The following is a 17,634-nucleotide window of genomic DNA, read 5'->3' on the forward strand; positions in this document are numbered from 1 at the left end:
GGGCTTGGAATCACTAAATAGAAGTTGAGCACTATGCTTGAGGGCCATTTTAAACATTGAATTCACTGACAAAAACCTCAAAAATGGGAAAACTAGCATTAAATAGACCATCAAGAGGACACTTGTTTCCAGTATAAGAGCTGAAAGAAGAAGGCAGAGTATCACCTTGCCCAACCTTGGCTGGGAACTAAAATGTTTTGCCACCCTGTGAATATTTGTGAGTGACCATGAGAACTCTGTGTGTATAGATTTGGGAATCACAAATAAATTTTAGCATGTAGGTGTAAAATGCAAGACCCATAAATAACGAAGATGGACAGAACTTTGTAAAACTTCGAAGTCATATGTGGGTAAAGGGAAGATTAAAAAGTTGGAACCAATGATGCCAAATCTTGAGCCCCATCTCAGATTTATTCAGTCACAACCTGCATTTCCTATTCCCCAAGTGTTTGTATGCACATCTGAGACACGCTGCCCTCGGTACCATGATAGGTACATCTGTACCAGACAGTGAAAGTTAAACTGTATAAGCCATATAAACCAGATGGTGGAAGTTAAATTTTGTACAGTTTAACTCTACAAATTGGAGACCTACATTTGTAAAGTTTTTTTGGGGGGGGTCTAAAGGTCTGGGGTGTGCTAGGACAATCCCTGTAAGGTGAAAGACAATGTATTGCATCTTACAATTCCTATTAATAGCAAAGTGGCAGAGTACCTCGTGAATCTCTTTGGCTTTTGGAGATAGACTATACACTTGGGAATACAGATTCAAAACATTTATTTGGTGGTATGGAAAGCTGTCTGTTTGAGTGGATCCCTAGCAAGTGAGTGCTCTGCAGCAAGTCCCTGCTGGGATGCAAACTGTCTTGCTGTCTGGTCTTGTGTCTCAGCAGATCCAATGCTGCTAGAGTCCCTTACAGATAAAGATACTGTGTGAAGTCTCAAGCAACCTTAACAGGTGAATCACAGTGCAGAACCTCAGGGATCTGGAGCAAGGCCTCCTTTCATAGTAAGTAATTTGAAGAGCAGCCACTGGCATGCACTGTGCCCAGCAGAGACTAAGAGTCTGGCCATGTAACTCTAGTGATAACGCAACTAAGCCCATCACAAGCTGGACACTGCCAGTTTTGCCAAGCCAAAGTGTTAGGTGATCATAGCAGTGATCCATTAGACAGATAACAACGAAGAGGAGTTAGGGTAATGAAATGCCTCTGAGGTCAAAGAACAGTGGCCAGAAGAACATGGGGGGGGGGAGAGTTGGAAGTTTCCCAAGAAAGGGAAGCTCAGCATAATAATATTATCTTTTTCTGACTCCCGAACTGCTCTCTCTCTGAATTTCCTCTATTAGGTGCAGAATAGTAATATGCACTCTTCCCCAGGTCAAATTTATGGAGTCATCATTGATAACTTCTGCTCATCAAAGAGATCATCCCTTAAAACAGTATCTCTTTAATCTCTGCCTTTCTCCGTGGCTATTGTCTTAATTTTTTCAGCATTTTTTTTCTTACACGTTTTCCACATTATTGGCAAGGGGTGTTTCTGCATATCTGATCATCCCATCAAATGTTTATTGAGCATTTTCTGTGTATCACACACTGGGTTAGGCCCTGGATAAATAATGCGAAGAAGAAAAAAGAGACAATGCTGCTGGCCTCCTGGAATTTACAGTTTGGTGAAAAAGACACACAACAAATCCTGCTTAAGATCATTCAGGGTTCCTTGCTGTTTCAGGAAGCCCAGATGTCTTGACTGGGTTGCCTCTGCTTACCTCTCCAGCATCACCTCTAATCAGCGCCCTTTACTCTACAGCTACAATGCGTTTTCCCTGCTTCACAGCACCCTCCTCTCTGCCTGGGTCAAGTCTACCAACTTTTAAGGGTTCAGTCCAGGAATCCACTTTCTCAGGAACATTTCCACACCTCATGCCATCACTACCATGTAGGTACCACGCTTTTTATCCTGATTCTCTATTGTCTTGTCCACTGCTAATACTCCACAGTGAACTCAACTTTGTGTCCGCAACACTTAGTACAGTAATTTATAGTACTCGACATTTTTTGTCAAATGGAATCGGATATATAGAAATACCGCCTGCTTCCCGCAAGAGCAGACAAGGCCAGCCCATCACTCCTGCACCCCGACAAAGGAACAACAGCTGCACGGCGTCCACCGACCTTGCTGCCTGGCAAAGGGTAGCCACCTGGCGTCTGTCTCAGAATAGGACTCCGCGGCGCGCCTCCTAGCGCCGTTGGTTGACACTGCAAGAATGCGAGGGGGCTGGTGAGCACGCGGTCCCAGACCAGCGCCCAGCGCATGCGTAGAACGTGAGCGCTCGGCCTAGCCCGGCCCGGCTCGGAAGAGTCCAAGCGTGTGGGGAGAGGACTGTGGATTTAGATACTCTTTTCCTCCCGAAATAGGAACTTGGGTCTTATTTTTTTCCTACTCAACAGCATCTTAATTTAAAATATGACACTTGACCTACGGCCCTGCAGGGAGCGGTTAAGAGGGTGAGAGGCCCGTTAAGCTCTTTTTGGTACTTAGGCGCCCTCCTCGGGGCGGTGGGTTGGGCGGGCCCAGGTCAAGGCGCGCGTGGGCGGAAGCGGCGGCGGCGGCGGCGAAGGCGGCGGCTGTCAGAGCTGGAGGGGCCGGGCACAGCGGATATGGAGGGACAGCGCTGGCTGCCGCTGGAGGCCAATCCTGAGGTGGGCGCGCTTCGGGACAGCCCTGGGGCCCTGGGCAGGCGCAGAGGGAGCCGGGTTGCTGCCGCGAGTCCACGGTAGTTTGTCTCTAAAGCGTGTTCTCTGTTTCGTTTTCAGGTCACCAACCAGGTGAGTGAGGTGTCTGTCGCTTGGGACCTCGGAGTCCTTTCTGTCTGCTCGGTCCGCTTCCCTGCTGGACTCCACCTCCACGCTTCCAACGATTCTGGGATTTAATTTCTTGAGGTCCTCTCTCGTTCGGCTTTACGCGGGTCCACCCCTTCCAGAAAGGTGGCGTCTCCCTGCCACCTGGCTCCTGAAGATGCTTCCAGCTGGGAGCATCTCAGCCTCTACTCTGGTTCCATTCCCCAGCCACCACGTATCCTGGGGACTCCGGGTCTGAGGTTTGGAGAGACTTTTACCCTGTATTCCTATTCCTCTTCCTTCTTCGTTTTACCTCCTGTTAGTGTCGATTCCATAATTTTCCTACTGGTGTACCTTCTGGATGACTAATTTGCCCACACTTCCTGACTCCAAGCTTTGTAAACTCGCCCACCCAGTCCTTGTAATTTCATCCACCGCCTGCACTATGAAATCATCTTCCAATTATCTCTTGCCCCACCAAGTCACTTTTCTTCCCCGCCACGCCCCCTTTATCTTTCAGTCTTCTAAGACTGGACACTTAGTTGCTGTTATATCAAAGAAAGCTCACTTTAGTAGTTTCCACGCCATTCTTTGCCATCTACAGAGATTGAAGTTCCTTTTGGGTGTTGGAGGTCAGAGGTCGGAGGTCGGGGGTTGGGGAGGGGCGGGGGAACATCACCCAGCCATTCAAAAGAACAGTAAGTGCTACCAGGTATAAACTTTTGATCTGCTCAGGTGTGCTTTATCTTACCCTGTTTTTTTTTGTAATTCTCAACAGCTCGTTTGTTTTTACTGCTCTCCAAGTTTATCACATTCGCCTTATCTCCTCATCACTGAGGAAAAATTCACCGTGTTCTTAAAAATCTTGGTTTTTGGTTTTCAAAGCTTGTGGCCCATTCCCTGGACAGAGAGACATCCTTGTCTTGTTCTCTATCTTAGGGAGGAAATATTTGATCTTTTACCATTAAGTATGTTAGCTTTAGGTTTTTGGTAGATGTTTTTCAAATCAGGCTAAGTTTCCCTTTTCCCCCTAGTTTGCTTAGAGTTTTTTTTATGAATCAGTGTTGAATTTTCGCAAATGATTTTTCTGCATCTTTTGAGACATGATCATTTAAGGAAGAAGTAATGCCAATTCTACATAAAAAGATGGGAGATGGCCGGGCGCGGTGGCTCACGCCTGTAATCTCAGTACTTTGGAAGGCCGAGGCGGTCGGATCATCTCAGGAGTTCGAGACCATCCTGGTCAGTGAAACCTTGTCTCTACTAAAAATACAAAAATTACCCGGGCATGGTGCCGCTCGCCTGTAATCCCAGCTACTTGGGAGGCTGAGGCGGGAGAATTGCTTGAACCCGGAAGGCAGAGGTTGCAGTGAGCCTGGGTGACAGAGCAAGACTGTCTCAAAAAAAAAAAAAAAAAAAAGAGGGGAGAACACTTCCGAACTCATGCTAGCATTACCCTGACACCAAACTAGACAATTCATAATAAGAAAAGCTGCAGTCTGGGTGTGGTGGTATGTGCCTGTAATACCAGTTACTCGGGAGGCTGAGGCAGGAGAATCGCTTGAACCCTGGAGGCAGAGGTTGCAGTGAGCCGAGATTGCGCCTTTGCACTCCAGCCTGGGCAACATGGCGAAACTCCGTCTCAAAAAAAGAAAAAGAAAAACTGCAGATCACTATCCTTTATGAACATGGATGTAAGAAATCCTCTACAAACTATTAGCAAATAAAATGCAGCAATAAAGATATAAAAAGAGTAACATATGACCAAAAGCAGTTTATCCTGGTGTTGCAAAGTGGGTTCACCATTACAAAATCAGTGCAATTAGCCATGTCAGTAGACTAAAAAATAAAACTTTTTAGATGATAATTGTTTTAACAAACTGTAAGCTTGTGTAAGTGGGAACCTACGTTCTGTGATTCAGCTGCTAGTGGACCTTTTTCCTAGGGTGTCTTGAAAAATTATCAAACACATTAGTATTTTGGGGGCACCTTTTTTAATACCAGTAATCTGAACAGGGGCTGGTGACACTTTGTTGATTAGTAAGAAAAAGACCATAGTGCTTTGATAGAGACCATCAGGGAAAATTTAATAAGTTGAATAGTGACAGAAGACCTTTCTGAGATATAAACAGAGAATGTTATTTAACATGTAATTGCACACTATATCAGCATGCTTTAACATGATTTAGCTGGTTTTAAATTTATTTTTTAAAGAAATAATGTGCTTTTAGTGGGAGTATGGGCAAGTATGTAAGAAGTGGTTAGTTTTAACTAAAAATTTTGTGGTTTCTTTATTCTCTCTGTTTTAGCGGCAGAACCAAGACTAGAAAATGAATAGAAATTTATTTAACTGACTTAGAATTTGGAGAATAACCAAACTCTAACAGCAGTATCCATCCACCCTCTTATTTCCTCAACCTAATGGAATGGTAGGATCTTGAACTCATTCTGTTGCCATCTGGTAATTGCATGTGTTGTTGTTATAATTAGTGTGAGCAAATACTCCTTTAGGCTCTGATGATGCCTAGTGTTGTATAAGAATGGCCATCACAAGTGCACTATATGCAGATGAGTATTGTTAGACATTAGCTGGTAACCATGTGTCTCAGCAGATGTGGTAGACAGTGATTTCTCTTGTTGGTTGGTATGCTGTCAGCCCCTTTGAAGGATGATGTGTCATGCTACAGGTAGGACTTAATCAGAATAAAATAAATGATCAAAAAATTATTTAAACATTTTAAGCTTTACTTTATTTACCTATGCATATGAAGGGGTAAATGCAGCTTGCAACTGATAGAAAGTTACAGATAATTGAACATCAAGAATTATGATTTTTTTAGAAGTATAGAATGTGGTCTAGGCAAATCATCATTATTTATGACTATACTAAATCTTCATGGTGATTATTTTTTGTGATTTGAGTATAGTACAACCATATTATATGTATTTTACACATTGTTGTGTTTTAGAACTAATGATTTTTTTTAATATGGATCTCTCTCCCCCAGGGATTATTCCTACTTGTGATTTTATTGAGGAGGCAAAATATTTTCTAGCATAATATCGGAAGGGAAATAAATTTACTACAGCATAACTGTTCTATTTAACCTCTATGCTTAGAGTTAGAAAAAGAATTACAGGTCATCTGCTGGTTTATAGCCATAAATACTCACAAAAATAAATCATATAAATTCTCATAAGATTTCTCTAATTAGTAGATACCATTTTAGGAAAAAAACCTTTGTTATCCAGTCCTCCTTGAGCTGCTGCCTTATCTGTTTTCCTCCTTTGTAAACTTTCCACAAAGAATTGTTCATATCTGCTGCCACTGCTATTTCATCTCGCATTCTTTTCTGTATTTGTTCCTATGTAGCTTGCTTCTTTGTCTACTGTTTCATAGTAACTACTTTTGTCAGGTTTACTAGTGATTGTCAGTTTGCCAGATCCAGTGGTCACTTTTCTGTCACCGCATTTCTTAGCCTTTCAGCAGCATTTGGTAGAATAGCCCACTCTATCCTTATTGAAACATCTTTTCTTGGTTTCTGTGATAATTCTGATTGTCCTCTATTGTCCTAATTGCTTCCAAGAGTCTCTTGCTAGATCATCTCCCTTCCAACTTTTAAGGAGCTCCTCAGCTGCTTCATCCTAGATGTGTCTTCTTATCCTAATAATGTTTTCTTGCCCTAATAATGTTTTCTATTGTATAGCTCTAATACCGTCTGTTGTCACATAGATGACCCCATGTCCCTCTAAACCCTGACATTGCCACCAAATTGGAAATCTGTATATTCAGCTCTCTTTGGTTTCTCTGTCTGGATGTCTTAAGTTACCTTAAACTTCATATGGCCAAAAAAGAAATAATGGATTTTCATCTTCCCATCTCTGCCCTAAACCCATTTCTTCCCCAGTCTTCCAAGGGCATAGCCATCCATCCAGTGTTCAGGGTGACGAGTTGATGCCATTGAGTCTTCTTTCAGATTGCCATTCCGGAGAGGCCGTAGTGTCTTGATTTTTGGATTGTAACCTCTGCTTTGCTATCTACCAGCTTTGAGACCATGGGCAGTTATCTAACCTCTTTATGCTTTAGTTTCTTAATTTTTTCCTTTCTTTTTTCTTTTTTTTAAAGACAGGATCTTGTTCTGTCGCCCAGGCAGGCTGGAGTACAGTGGCACAATCATAGCTCACTATAATCTTGGAATTCCTGGGCTCAAGCAATCCTCCCACCTCAGCCTCCCAAATAGGTAGGACTATAAGCTTGCACCACCACACCTGGCTAATTTTTGCATTTTTTTGTAGAGACAAGACGGTTTTACTCTGTTTGCCAGGCTGGTCTCAAATGCCTGGCCTTAAGCAATTAGTTCCTTCATTTCTTATAGTCTCTTCTAATCTTGTAAGATCATTGTAAGGATCAAACAAATTACTACATGGAAAATACATAGAACAATGTCTTGAACAAAGCATGTTCTCCCTGAATGTCAGCTATTTTTAATATTCTGTTTCTCAGTCCTCAGATCTAATTGATCTGCACTTCTCATGGACTCTTCTTGCAAAGACTATTCCAAATATGGCTATTCTATTTCAGCCATCACAGTGCAAGCCAGCATCATCCTTGGCTTGGACAACTGTAGTAGCCTCCTAACTAGTTCTTCGGCTTCTCCTTTTGCCTCCCTAAAATCTAATTTCCATATACACCCAAAGTGGCCTTAAAAAATGTGAATCACATCTTATGATTTCCTGCTTATAATACTCTACTGGTCTTCCAATGCTTGTCCTTAGAATAGGTATACTTCAAACTTCTTTTCTGTTTTTTTAAACTTTTAGCTTCAGGGGGACATGTGCAGATTTATTATATAGGTAAACTCGTGTCACAGGGATTTGTTGTACAGATTATTTTGTCACCCAGGTGCTAAACCTAGTACCTAATAGTTATTTTTTCTGATCCTCTCCCCAGCTTCCACCCTCAAGTAGGCTCCAGTGTCTGTTCCCCTCATTGTGTCCATGTGTTCTCATCATTTAGCTCCCACTTATGAGTGTGAACATACGGTGTTCGGTTTTCTGTTCTTGCGTTAGTTTGCTGAGGATAGTGGCCTCCAGCTCCACTTCAAGCTTCTACCGTGGCTGAATGAGGAGGTACTTCCTGTCTCTGTCCCACTCATGCTGTGCTGCAGTCTTTGAATGTGGAGTCTGTTCCTGCCTCAGCGTCTTTACACTTGCTCATCCTTTGCTTGAGTTGCCACTCCTGGTTGTTTCATGGTAGGTTCAAGTTCAAGTCATCGCATCAGTGAGTCTTTGAGTACACAGCTAAATTAGCCCCCCAAATCTGTACTGACATCCTCTCTTATTTTCTTCATAGTACTTCCCCACCTTATGAAATTATCTTGTTTTTGTGTTTACCTGTTTATCTGTGTATCTTACCACTAGAATGTAAGTTTTGTGAGAGCAGGGATGTATCTAAAGTATGAGAATGGTGCCTGGCTCATAGGGGACCATCAACAAATATGTAGTTGTCAGATGAAAGAATGAATGGATCTTATGAAGCTGCTTTCCTGCTCCAGAAGATCTCCCAACATGATCTTTAATGTGGTCACAAATCCTTTGCCTAGTTCAATGAGCAACATTCTATCTCTTAAAGTGATTTACTTTTTTTATTATAATAATGAAAATAATATATAAGTAGAAGAATTATATCTTTTATTGAAATAAAATCTGCTTTCCTGTAATTTTCTCCAGTTGTCTATCATTCTTCCCATTGAAACCATACAGAGTAAATCTAATTGCTCATTAAAAACCTTTTTCAATTAAAAACATTTTTTTCTTTTTGAGATGGAGGTCTCACTGTGTTACCTAGGCTGGCCTCCTGCTCCTGGGGTCAAACAGTTCTGCCCCCTCAGCCTCCTGAGTGGGTGGGACTACAGGTATATGCCACTGAACCTGGCTCCCAATTGTTCTTTTATGATATTACAAAAAATATCTAGGGACAGGATTCATAGTAATTTTAAGTCCTCTCTGAACATGCTTAGAAACTTCAGCTGTGATGTCTTCCAGAACCTTATCATTCTGTTCACCTGCCTTTGGGCCTTCTTTTCTTGATCATTGACGTTCATAAAATATACCTCCTATAGCATATTTTCTGTTGAATAATCCATGTCGAGTACAGTGGGCTATTAACATGAACTTAAATGATCCTTTTAAAGCAGACTGACATTATATCACCTTTGTTGACAATTTTGTAGTTAGTCCATATTGAGCCTGCAGTGAAGTAAACCTCATTTTTTCTTAATCTACACATAACATATTTTCAGTGTTTCCTCATTATATACTTTAATAATTTCATTAAAAATTTTTTTATTCTGTCTCTATTAAAATCTATTTTTGCTAGTTTCTACACTGCCATTTTCTCATTTAACTAATAGTTATTCTCCTAGTTCTGCATTTATCAGTTAATACTAGTATACTGTTAAGGGTGGTAGTATCATGCAATTCCTGCGTAAGTATAATTTTATATCATAATTCAAATCACTAATAAATTAGTAACAAGGCAGAATCTCTGGCTGCCCTGAGCAGACCATTAAAGACCCAAGGAAGTGGCTTTAAGAACAAATTTGAAAGGAAAGTGAATTTTATTTATTTTTTACAAAATATATAAAATCAGAGTTTTTGTTATTTGTCACCTAAAGAATGAGGAAGAATTTGTTATGATTTAGGGACAGGAATGAGCAGGTTTTTTTGAGATGGAGTCTTGCTCTGTTGTCCAGGCTGGAGTGCAGTGGTATGATCTCAGCTTACTGCAACCTCCACCTTCCACGTTCAAGCAATCTTCCTGCCTCAACCCCCCTGGTAGCTGGGATTACAGGCACGTACCACCATGCCTGGCTAATTTTTGTATTTTTAGTGGAGATAGGGTTTCGCCTTGTTGGCCAGGTTGGTCTTGAACTCCTGACCTCAGATGATTCACCCGCCTCAGCCTCCCAAAGTGCTGGAATTACAGGTATGAGCCACTGTGCCTGGCTGATGAACAGTTTTTTAAGACAGAGGAGTCTAGTTTGTGTGCAAAAACCTGGAGGGAAGAGATGGTTATTGACACTTTGAAAACTCTCAGGCGTTCACTGTGGCAAAGTTAGAGAATAAAATACCAGTAAGATACTCTGGACAGAGAAATGAAGCTGGAAAAGTAAATAGGGGCCAGAGTGTTCACAGCCTAGTTCTGGCAGTGTGATCTTGAAAAATCACTTAACCTCCTCCACATCATTTTCTTATTGGTTGGTAAAAGGATACCCTGGGTTGAGTGCAGTGGTTCACACCTAGTGAGCACTTTGAGAGGCTGAGGCCAGAGAATTGCTTGAGTTTAGGAGTTTGAGACCAGCTTGAGCAAAATAGTGAGACGTCTCTACTAAAAATAAAAAAAATTAGCTGGCTGTGATGATGCATGCCTGTAGTCTCAGCTACCTGGGAGGCTGAGGCAGGACGACCCCTTTAGCCTCAGGAGTTCAAGGTTGCAGTGAGCTGTGATCATGCCACTGCACTCCAGCCTGGCCAATGGAGCAAGACCCTGTCTGGAAAAAAAAGAGAGGTTAAAATGAAACCTGCCTTGCCATGGCAGTAGAGGTAAAGTGGATCACTCCTAGCTCCTTACATACAAGGATCTGAAAACATATTTACAAGTAATTTTAAATACTCTTGATCTGGTGAAAAATTTGTCACTGGACAATAGAATAAAAAGAATTGACTAAAGATTTTTTGACAACCAAATGTTAGAATTTATCAATTATTTTTCTCAATTGACCAAAATTTTAGAGACATTGTAAAAATTTGTTGAGTTAATCAGTCAGAGGTTTTTTTTGGTTGATTTATTACCCAATATGTAAGTTAGAAAAGCCAGAAGACTGGTGTTAGAGATTATGAAACCTTTGATCCTGCTTGATGTCAATGGGATGCTTCTAATTAAGTGTCTAGGGATGGCTTTGCAAATGCATATATAGATATTTATCTTTGTGAGTAGTCTGGAAAAATTTTTTTGGTATACTTTAAAGACCATCATTTTGGGCTTTCTCCCAGTTTTGTAAATTTAAATAGAATACATATGTGTATCAGTTCTACAGATTTGTAACTTACAACTACATATAATTATTGTAAAACTAATTAATTTAAAACATATTAGAAAATAAAAAGCTGGAGTCACACCACCCAAGCCAACTGCTAACATTTTAGAAAATTTGCTTCCTATCTTTCTGTATTTGCATATGATCATTTCAAACACAGATTTCTTTTTTTAATGCAAAAGTAGGAATTTTAATGTGTGTTTTTTTTTTTTTGAAAAAGTGAGAGGTAAAAGTTGAAGACCCTCTTCTCTACCTTTTCTCCACTTCCCAGAGGCAGTCTTTGTAACTGCTTTTATTTGTATTCATATAGTTTTCGGTGAGCCTGACTTATGGCAATCTGGAGTCAGGATGTAACTGATATATTTAATAGACATTAGTTGCATTGAACTTCTTTATATCTGTCTCATTTAATTGTTGATATGAGTAAAAAGTTAAAAAGCATGATTCCTGTAAAAATTTAATCAAGTTGTGATTTTATCTGCAGTTTAATCATTCATTGTGTCCTCAGTTTGATACTAATTGGTGTTACTACAGTTGCTGCCTTTGGTTCCTACTACATTCTGTACTTGTTAGCTTTGGCTGACATGGAGTAGATTTGCAGTGAACTGATTTATAGTACTTACTGATTTTGTCCAGACCTTTCGCTAAAATAATCTGTGACATTTAGTTTGCAGCACATGTGTTAAATTGCTCTGTTGTATGTACCACCTTGTTTTATAACTTTATAACAGATGACTTTGGGGGTATATAAAATTAACAAATAAATTTAAGTTCTATTATCAGGGTTCATGATGTTTTTCCTTAAAAGGCAAATTTCGGTAGTATTCAAATTTGATTAAGTGAATGCCAGGTTTTAGATTAAGAGCCAAATGTATCTTTGCTACCTCTTTTCTTCATTGTACACAGGCTTCACTGATGTATATACACATACAGATGGCTAGGTTATCCACTAAAGCAGGGATGTAATCTTTAGTCAGTTCTAGAAAGGTAACTTGGGTGTCTATGATTCAGCCATGTATAGTGCTAGGCAATAGGAGTAAAAACATTGAATAAGACAGTTTTTTTCCTTGACTTTGCAGTTAATTTTTATTCTTTTTGGCTTTTAGGTAGAATTGAATACTGAAAAAGCATAGACTGGGAAGTTTGGAGGAAGTGGAGAAGGGAGCGGGAAGTGGTTTAGAGTGCTTTAGTGGACTATAAATAGAATCAAATGAAGAAGGGATATAATGTCGAGGAGTCCTTTGATCTCAGCCCCAGACTCTTACAGGGCATGTGACTTGATGCAAGAATGAAGCTGATCTATACTGAGCACATTCTTCTAAGAAAGTTTTTATAAATCAGTACATTTCTTATTAAACATACTTAGAACCTTATGTTTGACCAATGATATTATTGGCAAGTAGGTTATCTTCTATAAGCAGAGAAATGAAGGGATAAGGACAGTTGCCCTTTGAACAGGAAGGCCTTGTCTTGCAAAACTCAAATGTTTGAGAGATGAATAACACCGTTCCTATAACACATCATGGCTTACATTGGTTTTACAAGACCTTATTTGATGATCTAAGTAGATGTGATCGTTCTTCAGGGAGAAATGACTATGGCACCTTTTTGTTTGTTTTTAGTTTTAAAATTTCAGATGTTAGACCAGCAAATACCATAATGTGTTCTTGAGGTAAGATATAATGATGTATTTTTAATGTGATTTTTGTTTATTCCTTTTTTCTGTCATCTAAAACTTAATTTGTAATGATGTATTTTTTTAAAAATCAGCTTCCTTCAATATAAACAGTTATTAATTTATTGTGAGAATGACATTCTCATTTTTTTCTGTATGTGATAGATTAAGGTCTGACATTTTATTTTCCTGTGACATCTTAGGAATTGTAAAAAAAAAAAAAAAAAAGTACTAATCTTTTGTTATAGTTATTTTACCAGATATAAGAGAGGCAATGAAGTTAAGTAGGTTTCATTATGTAGTAGAGGTCAGGAAGCCAGCAGTTTACTTCCTATATCAAGCATTTTCTGTTGTCCATACAATGCATTAGATGCGTTTTTGGCTTATATTTCTCTTTGGTCATTGATACAATTCACAGCTGTCAATTGATCTTTAAACCTCAGACATCATTTTTGGTAAATAGGATAAACTATGCTGATTTCCTGATAAAATATTTATTTACTATAATGTAAATGCCTCTCCTTAAAAACCAAGTGCTGGAAATGAGTTTAAGATATCAACCAAGCCAAGTTGTATATATTTGATGAAGTCCAGGCTTATTAAATTTAGTTCCAAAGAAATGGAGTTTGAAAAAAGAGGTTGTTTTTCATGTTATGAATTTTAAATGTTTGTTATGTGCTATAAATAAATTGCTATTGGCCAGGCGCGGTGGTTCACGCCTGTAATGCTTGCGCTTTGGGAGGCCAAGGCGGGCAGATCATGAGGTCAGGAGATCTAGACCATCCTGGCCGTGGTGAAACCTCATCTCTACTAAAATACAAAAAATTAGCCAGACATGGTGGCGTGCGCCTGTAGTCCCAGCTACTCAGGAGGCTGAGGCAGGAGAATCACTTGAATCAGGGAGACCAAGGTTGCAATGAGCTGAGATTGTGCCACTGCACTCCAGACTGGCGAAAGAGCAAGACTCCATCTCAAAAAACTAACTAAATAAATAAATTGCTATCTTTTCTCACCCTATTCATAGAAAATCTGCTTTACTACATTCTTTTCTCCCTAGTTTTATTAAAGTATAATTGACAAAAATTGCACATATTTATGGTATACATTGTGATGTTTTGATATATGCTGCTTTACTGCATTCCTACTGAATATCAGTTGCATTTGTATTTTATCCCCTTACATGTATTAGATACACAGTATCTATTTGCTGATCATTTCCCTTTAAACACTATATATAGTATACTAGTTTTCTTTTACCAACTAATGTTCCACTATTTTTTTTTCTTTCTTTCTTTTACCAGTTTCTCAAACAATTAGGTCTGCATCCTAACTGGCAATTCGTCGACGTATATGGAATGGATCCTGAACTCCTTAGCATGGTACCAAGACCAGTCTGTGCAGTATTACTTCTCTTTCCTATTACAGAAAAGGTAATTGTTAAGTAAAATAGAAAGTTTCTGGTAAATACAATTTTTGTTTTATTTTATCTTACATTTTGAGTCAGGTTCTCACTCTGTTGCCTAGGCTAGAGTGCAGATGTGTGATCGGGGCTCACTGCAGCCTCAACCTCCCAGGCTCAAGCAGTCTTCTCACCTTAGCCTCTTGAGTAGCTGGGACTACAGGCATGTGCCACGACACATAGCTAATGCTTTTATTTTATTTTGTAGAGACAGGGTCTCACTATGTTGCCCAGGCTGGTCTCCCAACTCATGGGCTAAAGTGATCCTCCCACATCTTCTCCCAAAGTGCTAGGCTTATAGGCATGAGCCTCTGTGCCCAGCCCAATCTCTTTCTTTTTTTTAATTTACAAAATTTTTGTTAAATACAATCTTCAAGAGTAAATGATCCCTTCCTTGCATAAAACTAGGCAATCTAGGCAGTGAAGAAATCTTAAAAATGTTTTTATTAAAGAGATGATACTTAGATTTTGATGACGGTAAAGTCCTAGGTTAGTGCTTTAAGCTTGGGTAGTTTTCTTCTTTTATAAAAATTTGGTTAGTTTGCCTCAGCTGTGTTTTGATGTCACATGTAATCACATTTTGACTTACATATTTTAGAGATTTTGAGTACTAGAATAAACTTAAATAAAATTTTTTCTGTATATATAAAAAAGGAATATCCTTTGCCTATTTTAAGTTGGTAGGGGAAATTGATAATGTGGGTTACATTATTTTCAAAATGAACTTGATTTGAGTGGGAATCACTAACCTTAAATACATTTAACTGGCAGATTTAGGGTGTGTTGGGAATTAGAAATAGCTATTCTTTGAGCTCTGTATTTAAATTCAAGTCTCCATATTTTAGTCTTTTCTTCTAGAATGATGTGTGTGTATGTTTCTGTGTGTAGGTATATATATGTATATATGTATGTGTATGTATACATATATACACACACACACACACATATATGTGTAGTGGAGCCAGAACCTTTAAGTGCATTTTATAACAGATTTTGAGGCTATATCATTCTTATTTTTATTTTTAAAATTAGAAACAGTAGGATGATTTTAGTAGTTATGAAAAATGAAGAAGTAAGTGTTTGGGAAGATGTGAGAGAAATATGTTGATGATTTGGCAGATTTGTGTTCAGGTCATCTTCTTCAGGACTAACTGGAACCAAATCCCACAGGACTTAAGACTTAGACCTTGCTTACTCCTGGAAATTCCTGGATCATTTTCTTTATGCCATAACAAATTAGCCTCAATTCAAGATAAATTAAATAACATTGAAGTTTTTCTCTCTTCTACTTAAGTGTTCTACAAAACAAATTATTTAATAAAAGAAATATATTTCTCTGTCTTTGCTAAATTTGGAGTTAGGAATTTCTTAGTGATTGTCTAGTATTAGACCAAACCCCCTCACAATGGTAAGGTTATGATTATTGATATTTGTAGGAGTTAAGACAAAAACTTGAATTTACTCTCTTTTAATCCAATGTTATTTTTGCCTTTTATTGATTACAAAAATAAGCCAACAGATAACTATCCCAGGACCCCCGTTGTGATGAACAGTGAAGAATCTAAAAAAAAAATTAGTTGCCTAAACCTTAGGATTTCTTAGCTGATGGGAGTTTTTTGTTTGAATCGGAAATTTCCAAACCATTGATTTTTATGACTTTTTTTTGTGAAAAAGAAATTAGATTTGATCGCTTCCATCTAGTGAGTCATCAGTATTAAAAAAGCATATTATCCTTATGAATAGGGTTTAATTTAGTAGATTATCAGAGCTAAAAAACTTGTCCCTGTTGAAAGGACGAACACAGTTCTAAAGTATTTTTGTAAGTTTGTACTTAACGTAAGTAGAAAATTTATGTAAGTAAATATATAAGTAAGTATAAATACTTAATGTAACTATTTATAATAGCATGTAAGTAGAGAATACCAATAGCATGTACCACTTTTAGATACCTGTTACAGTTTGGTAGATCCCTATTTCAGCTTATAGGTGGTATATGGCAAAATTATTAAGAGGATAGCTAGTGCATTCTTTAGGATCTACAAAGTGTTTGTCTTTGAATTTCTAATTTAAAAATTGAATATGTAGTTGTGAATGACTTAAGCATACTAATAGCAAAGGAGCTGTCATAGGCACCTTATTATCCTGTATGTATGTATGTATGTACTTATTTTTTGAGACAGAGTCTTACTTTGTTGCCCAGGCTAGACTGCAGTGAGCCGATGGCGCCATCTTGGCTCACTGCAGTCCCCAGCTCCCAGGTTCAAGTGATTCTCCTGCCTCAGCCTCTGGAGTAGTTAGGATTACAGGCATGTGCCACCATACCTGGCTAATTTTTTTTTTTATTTTTAGTAGAGACGGGGTTTCACCATGTTGGTCAGGCGGGGTTTCACTATGTTGGTCAGGCTGGTCTCCAACTTCTGACCTTGAATGATCCCCTGCCTTGGCTTTCAAAAGTGTCTGGATTATGGGTGTGACTCATTACCCTTTAAAGTCCATCATGGTGGGTTTTTAAAAATAAATGTTATTGTGTGTACTTGAAGTGTACAACATGATATAGGATTCATATACGTAGTAAAATCGTTACAATACTGAAGCAGACTGACATCTATCATCACATAGTTCCTCTTTTTGTGATAAGAGCAGTTAAAATCTACTTATTTAACAAAAATCTCTAAAGCAATATAGTTTTATTAACTTTAGTCTTCATGTTGTACATAATTTCTAGACTTGTTACTTGCTTATCTTACATATCTGCTATTATGTGTCCTTTGACCTACATCTCATCACCTCTCTGCTAACCACTGTTTCATTCTCTGTCTCTGTGTATTTGAGCTTTAAAAAAAAATTCCATGTATCAGTGATACTATGCAATATTTTTCTTTCTGTGTCTGAGTTGTTTCACTTATCATAATGTCCTTCAGGTTTATCCATGTAGTAGATGTTAGGATCTCCTTTTTTTAAGGCTGAATAATATTGAGAGAGAGAGAGAGAGAGAGAGAGAGAGAGAGAGAGAGTGTGTGTGTGTGTGTGTGTGTGTGTGTGTGTGTGTGTGTGTCTATATCTATGCCACTTTTTCTCCTAACCAAGTTCTAACCAGATCCGACCCTGCTTAACTTCTGAGATCAGATGGGATCGGGCACATTCAGGGTATTATGGCTGTAGACTATACCATGTTTTTATCCATTTAGCCATCTGTGGACATTTGGTTTTTTCCATATCTTGGCTATTGTGAGTAATGCTGCAGTGAACATGGAAGTGCAAATATTTTCACAAGGTAGAGATTCATCTCCTTTACAAAGTGATTCGTCTTCTTTGGCTATGAATTGTTTGGTCATATGGTAGTCTATTGTTAATTTCTTTAGAAATCTCCATACTGTTTTTCATAATGACTGTACCAATTTGCATTTCCACCAACAGTGCACTTGGGTTCCCTTTTCTCCACACCCTTGCCAGCATTTATTATCTCTTTTTGATAATTGCCATCAATGGTAATGTTCTTTGTTGTTGTTGTTTGAGACACAGTCTTGCTCTGTTGCCCAGACTGGAGTGCAGTGGTGCAAT

The 17,634-nt window shown here is 38.7% G+C and overlaps 1 protein-coding gene across 1 annotated transcript in view; it reads left to right on the top strand.

The window, feature by feature from the left end:
• Positions 1-2,368: 2,368 nt before the first annotated feature.
• UCHL3 (ubiquitin C-terminal hydrolase L3) overlaps positions 2,369-17,634 on the top strand; it is a 61,621-nt gene continuing 46,355 nt past the window's right edge. The window contains exons 1-3 of the mRNA XM_017523654.2: positions 2,369-2,702; positions 2,817-2,828; positions 13,916-14,044. Of these exons, the coding sequence (XP_017379143.1) occupies positions 2,661-2,702; positions 2,817-2,828; positions 13,916-14,044 (183 nt within the window). The 5' untranslated portion in view covers positions 2,369-2,660. The remainder of the gene's footprint in view (positions 2,703-2,816; positions 2,829-13,915; positions 14,045-17,634) is intronic.

The sequence above is a fragment of the Cebus imitator genome, unplaced genomic scaffold, assembly GCF_001604975.1.
Source record: "Cebus imitator isolate Cc_AM_T3 unplaced genomic scaffold, Cebus_imitator-1.0 Scaffold29, whole genome shotgun sequence".
NCBI classification, from domain to species: domain Eukaryota; kingdom Metazoa; phylum Chordata; class Mammalia; order Primates; family Cebidae; genus Cebus; species Cebus imitator.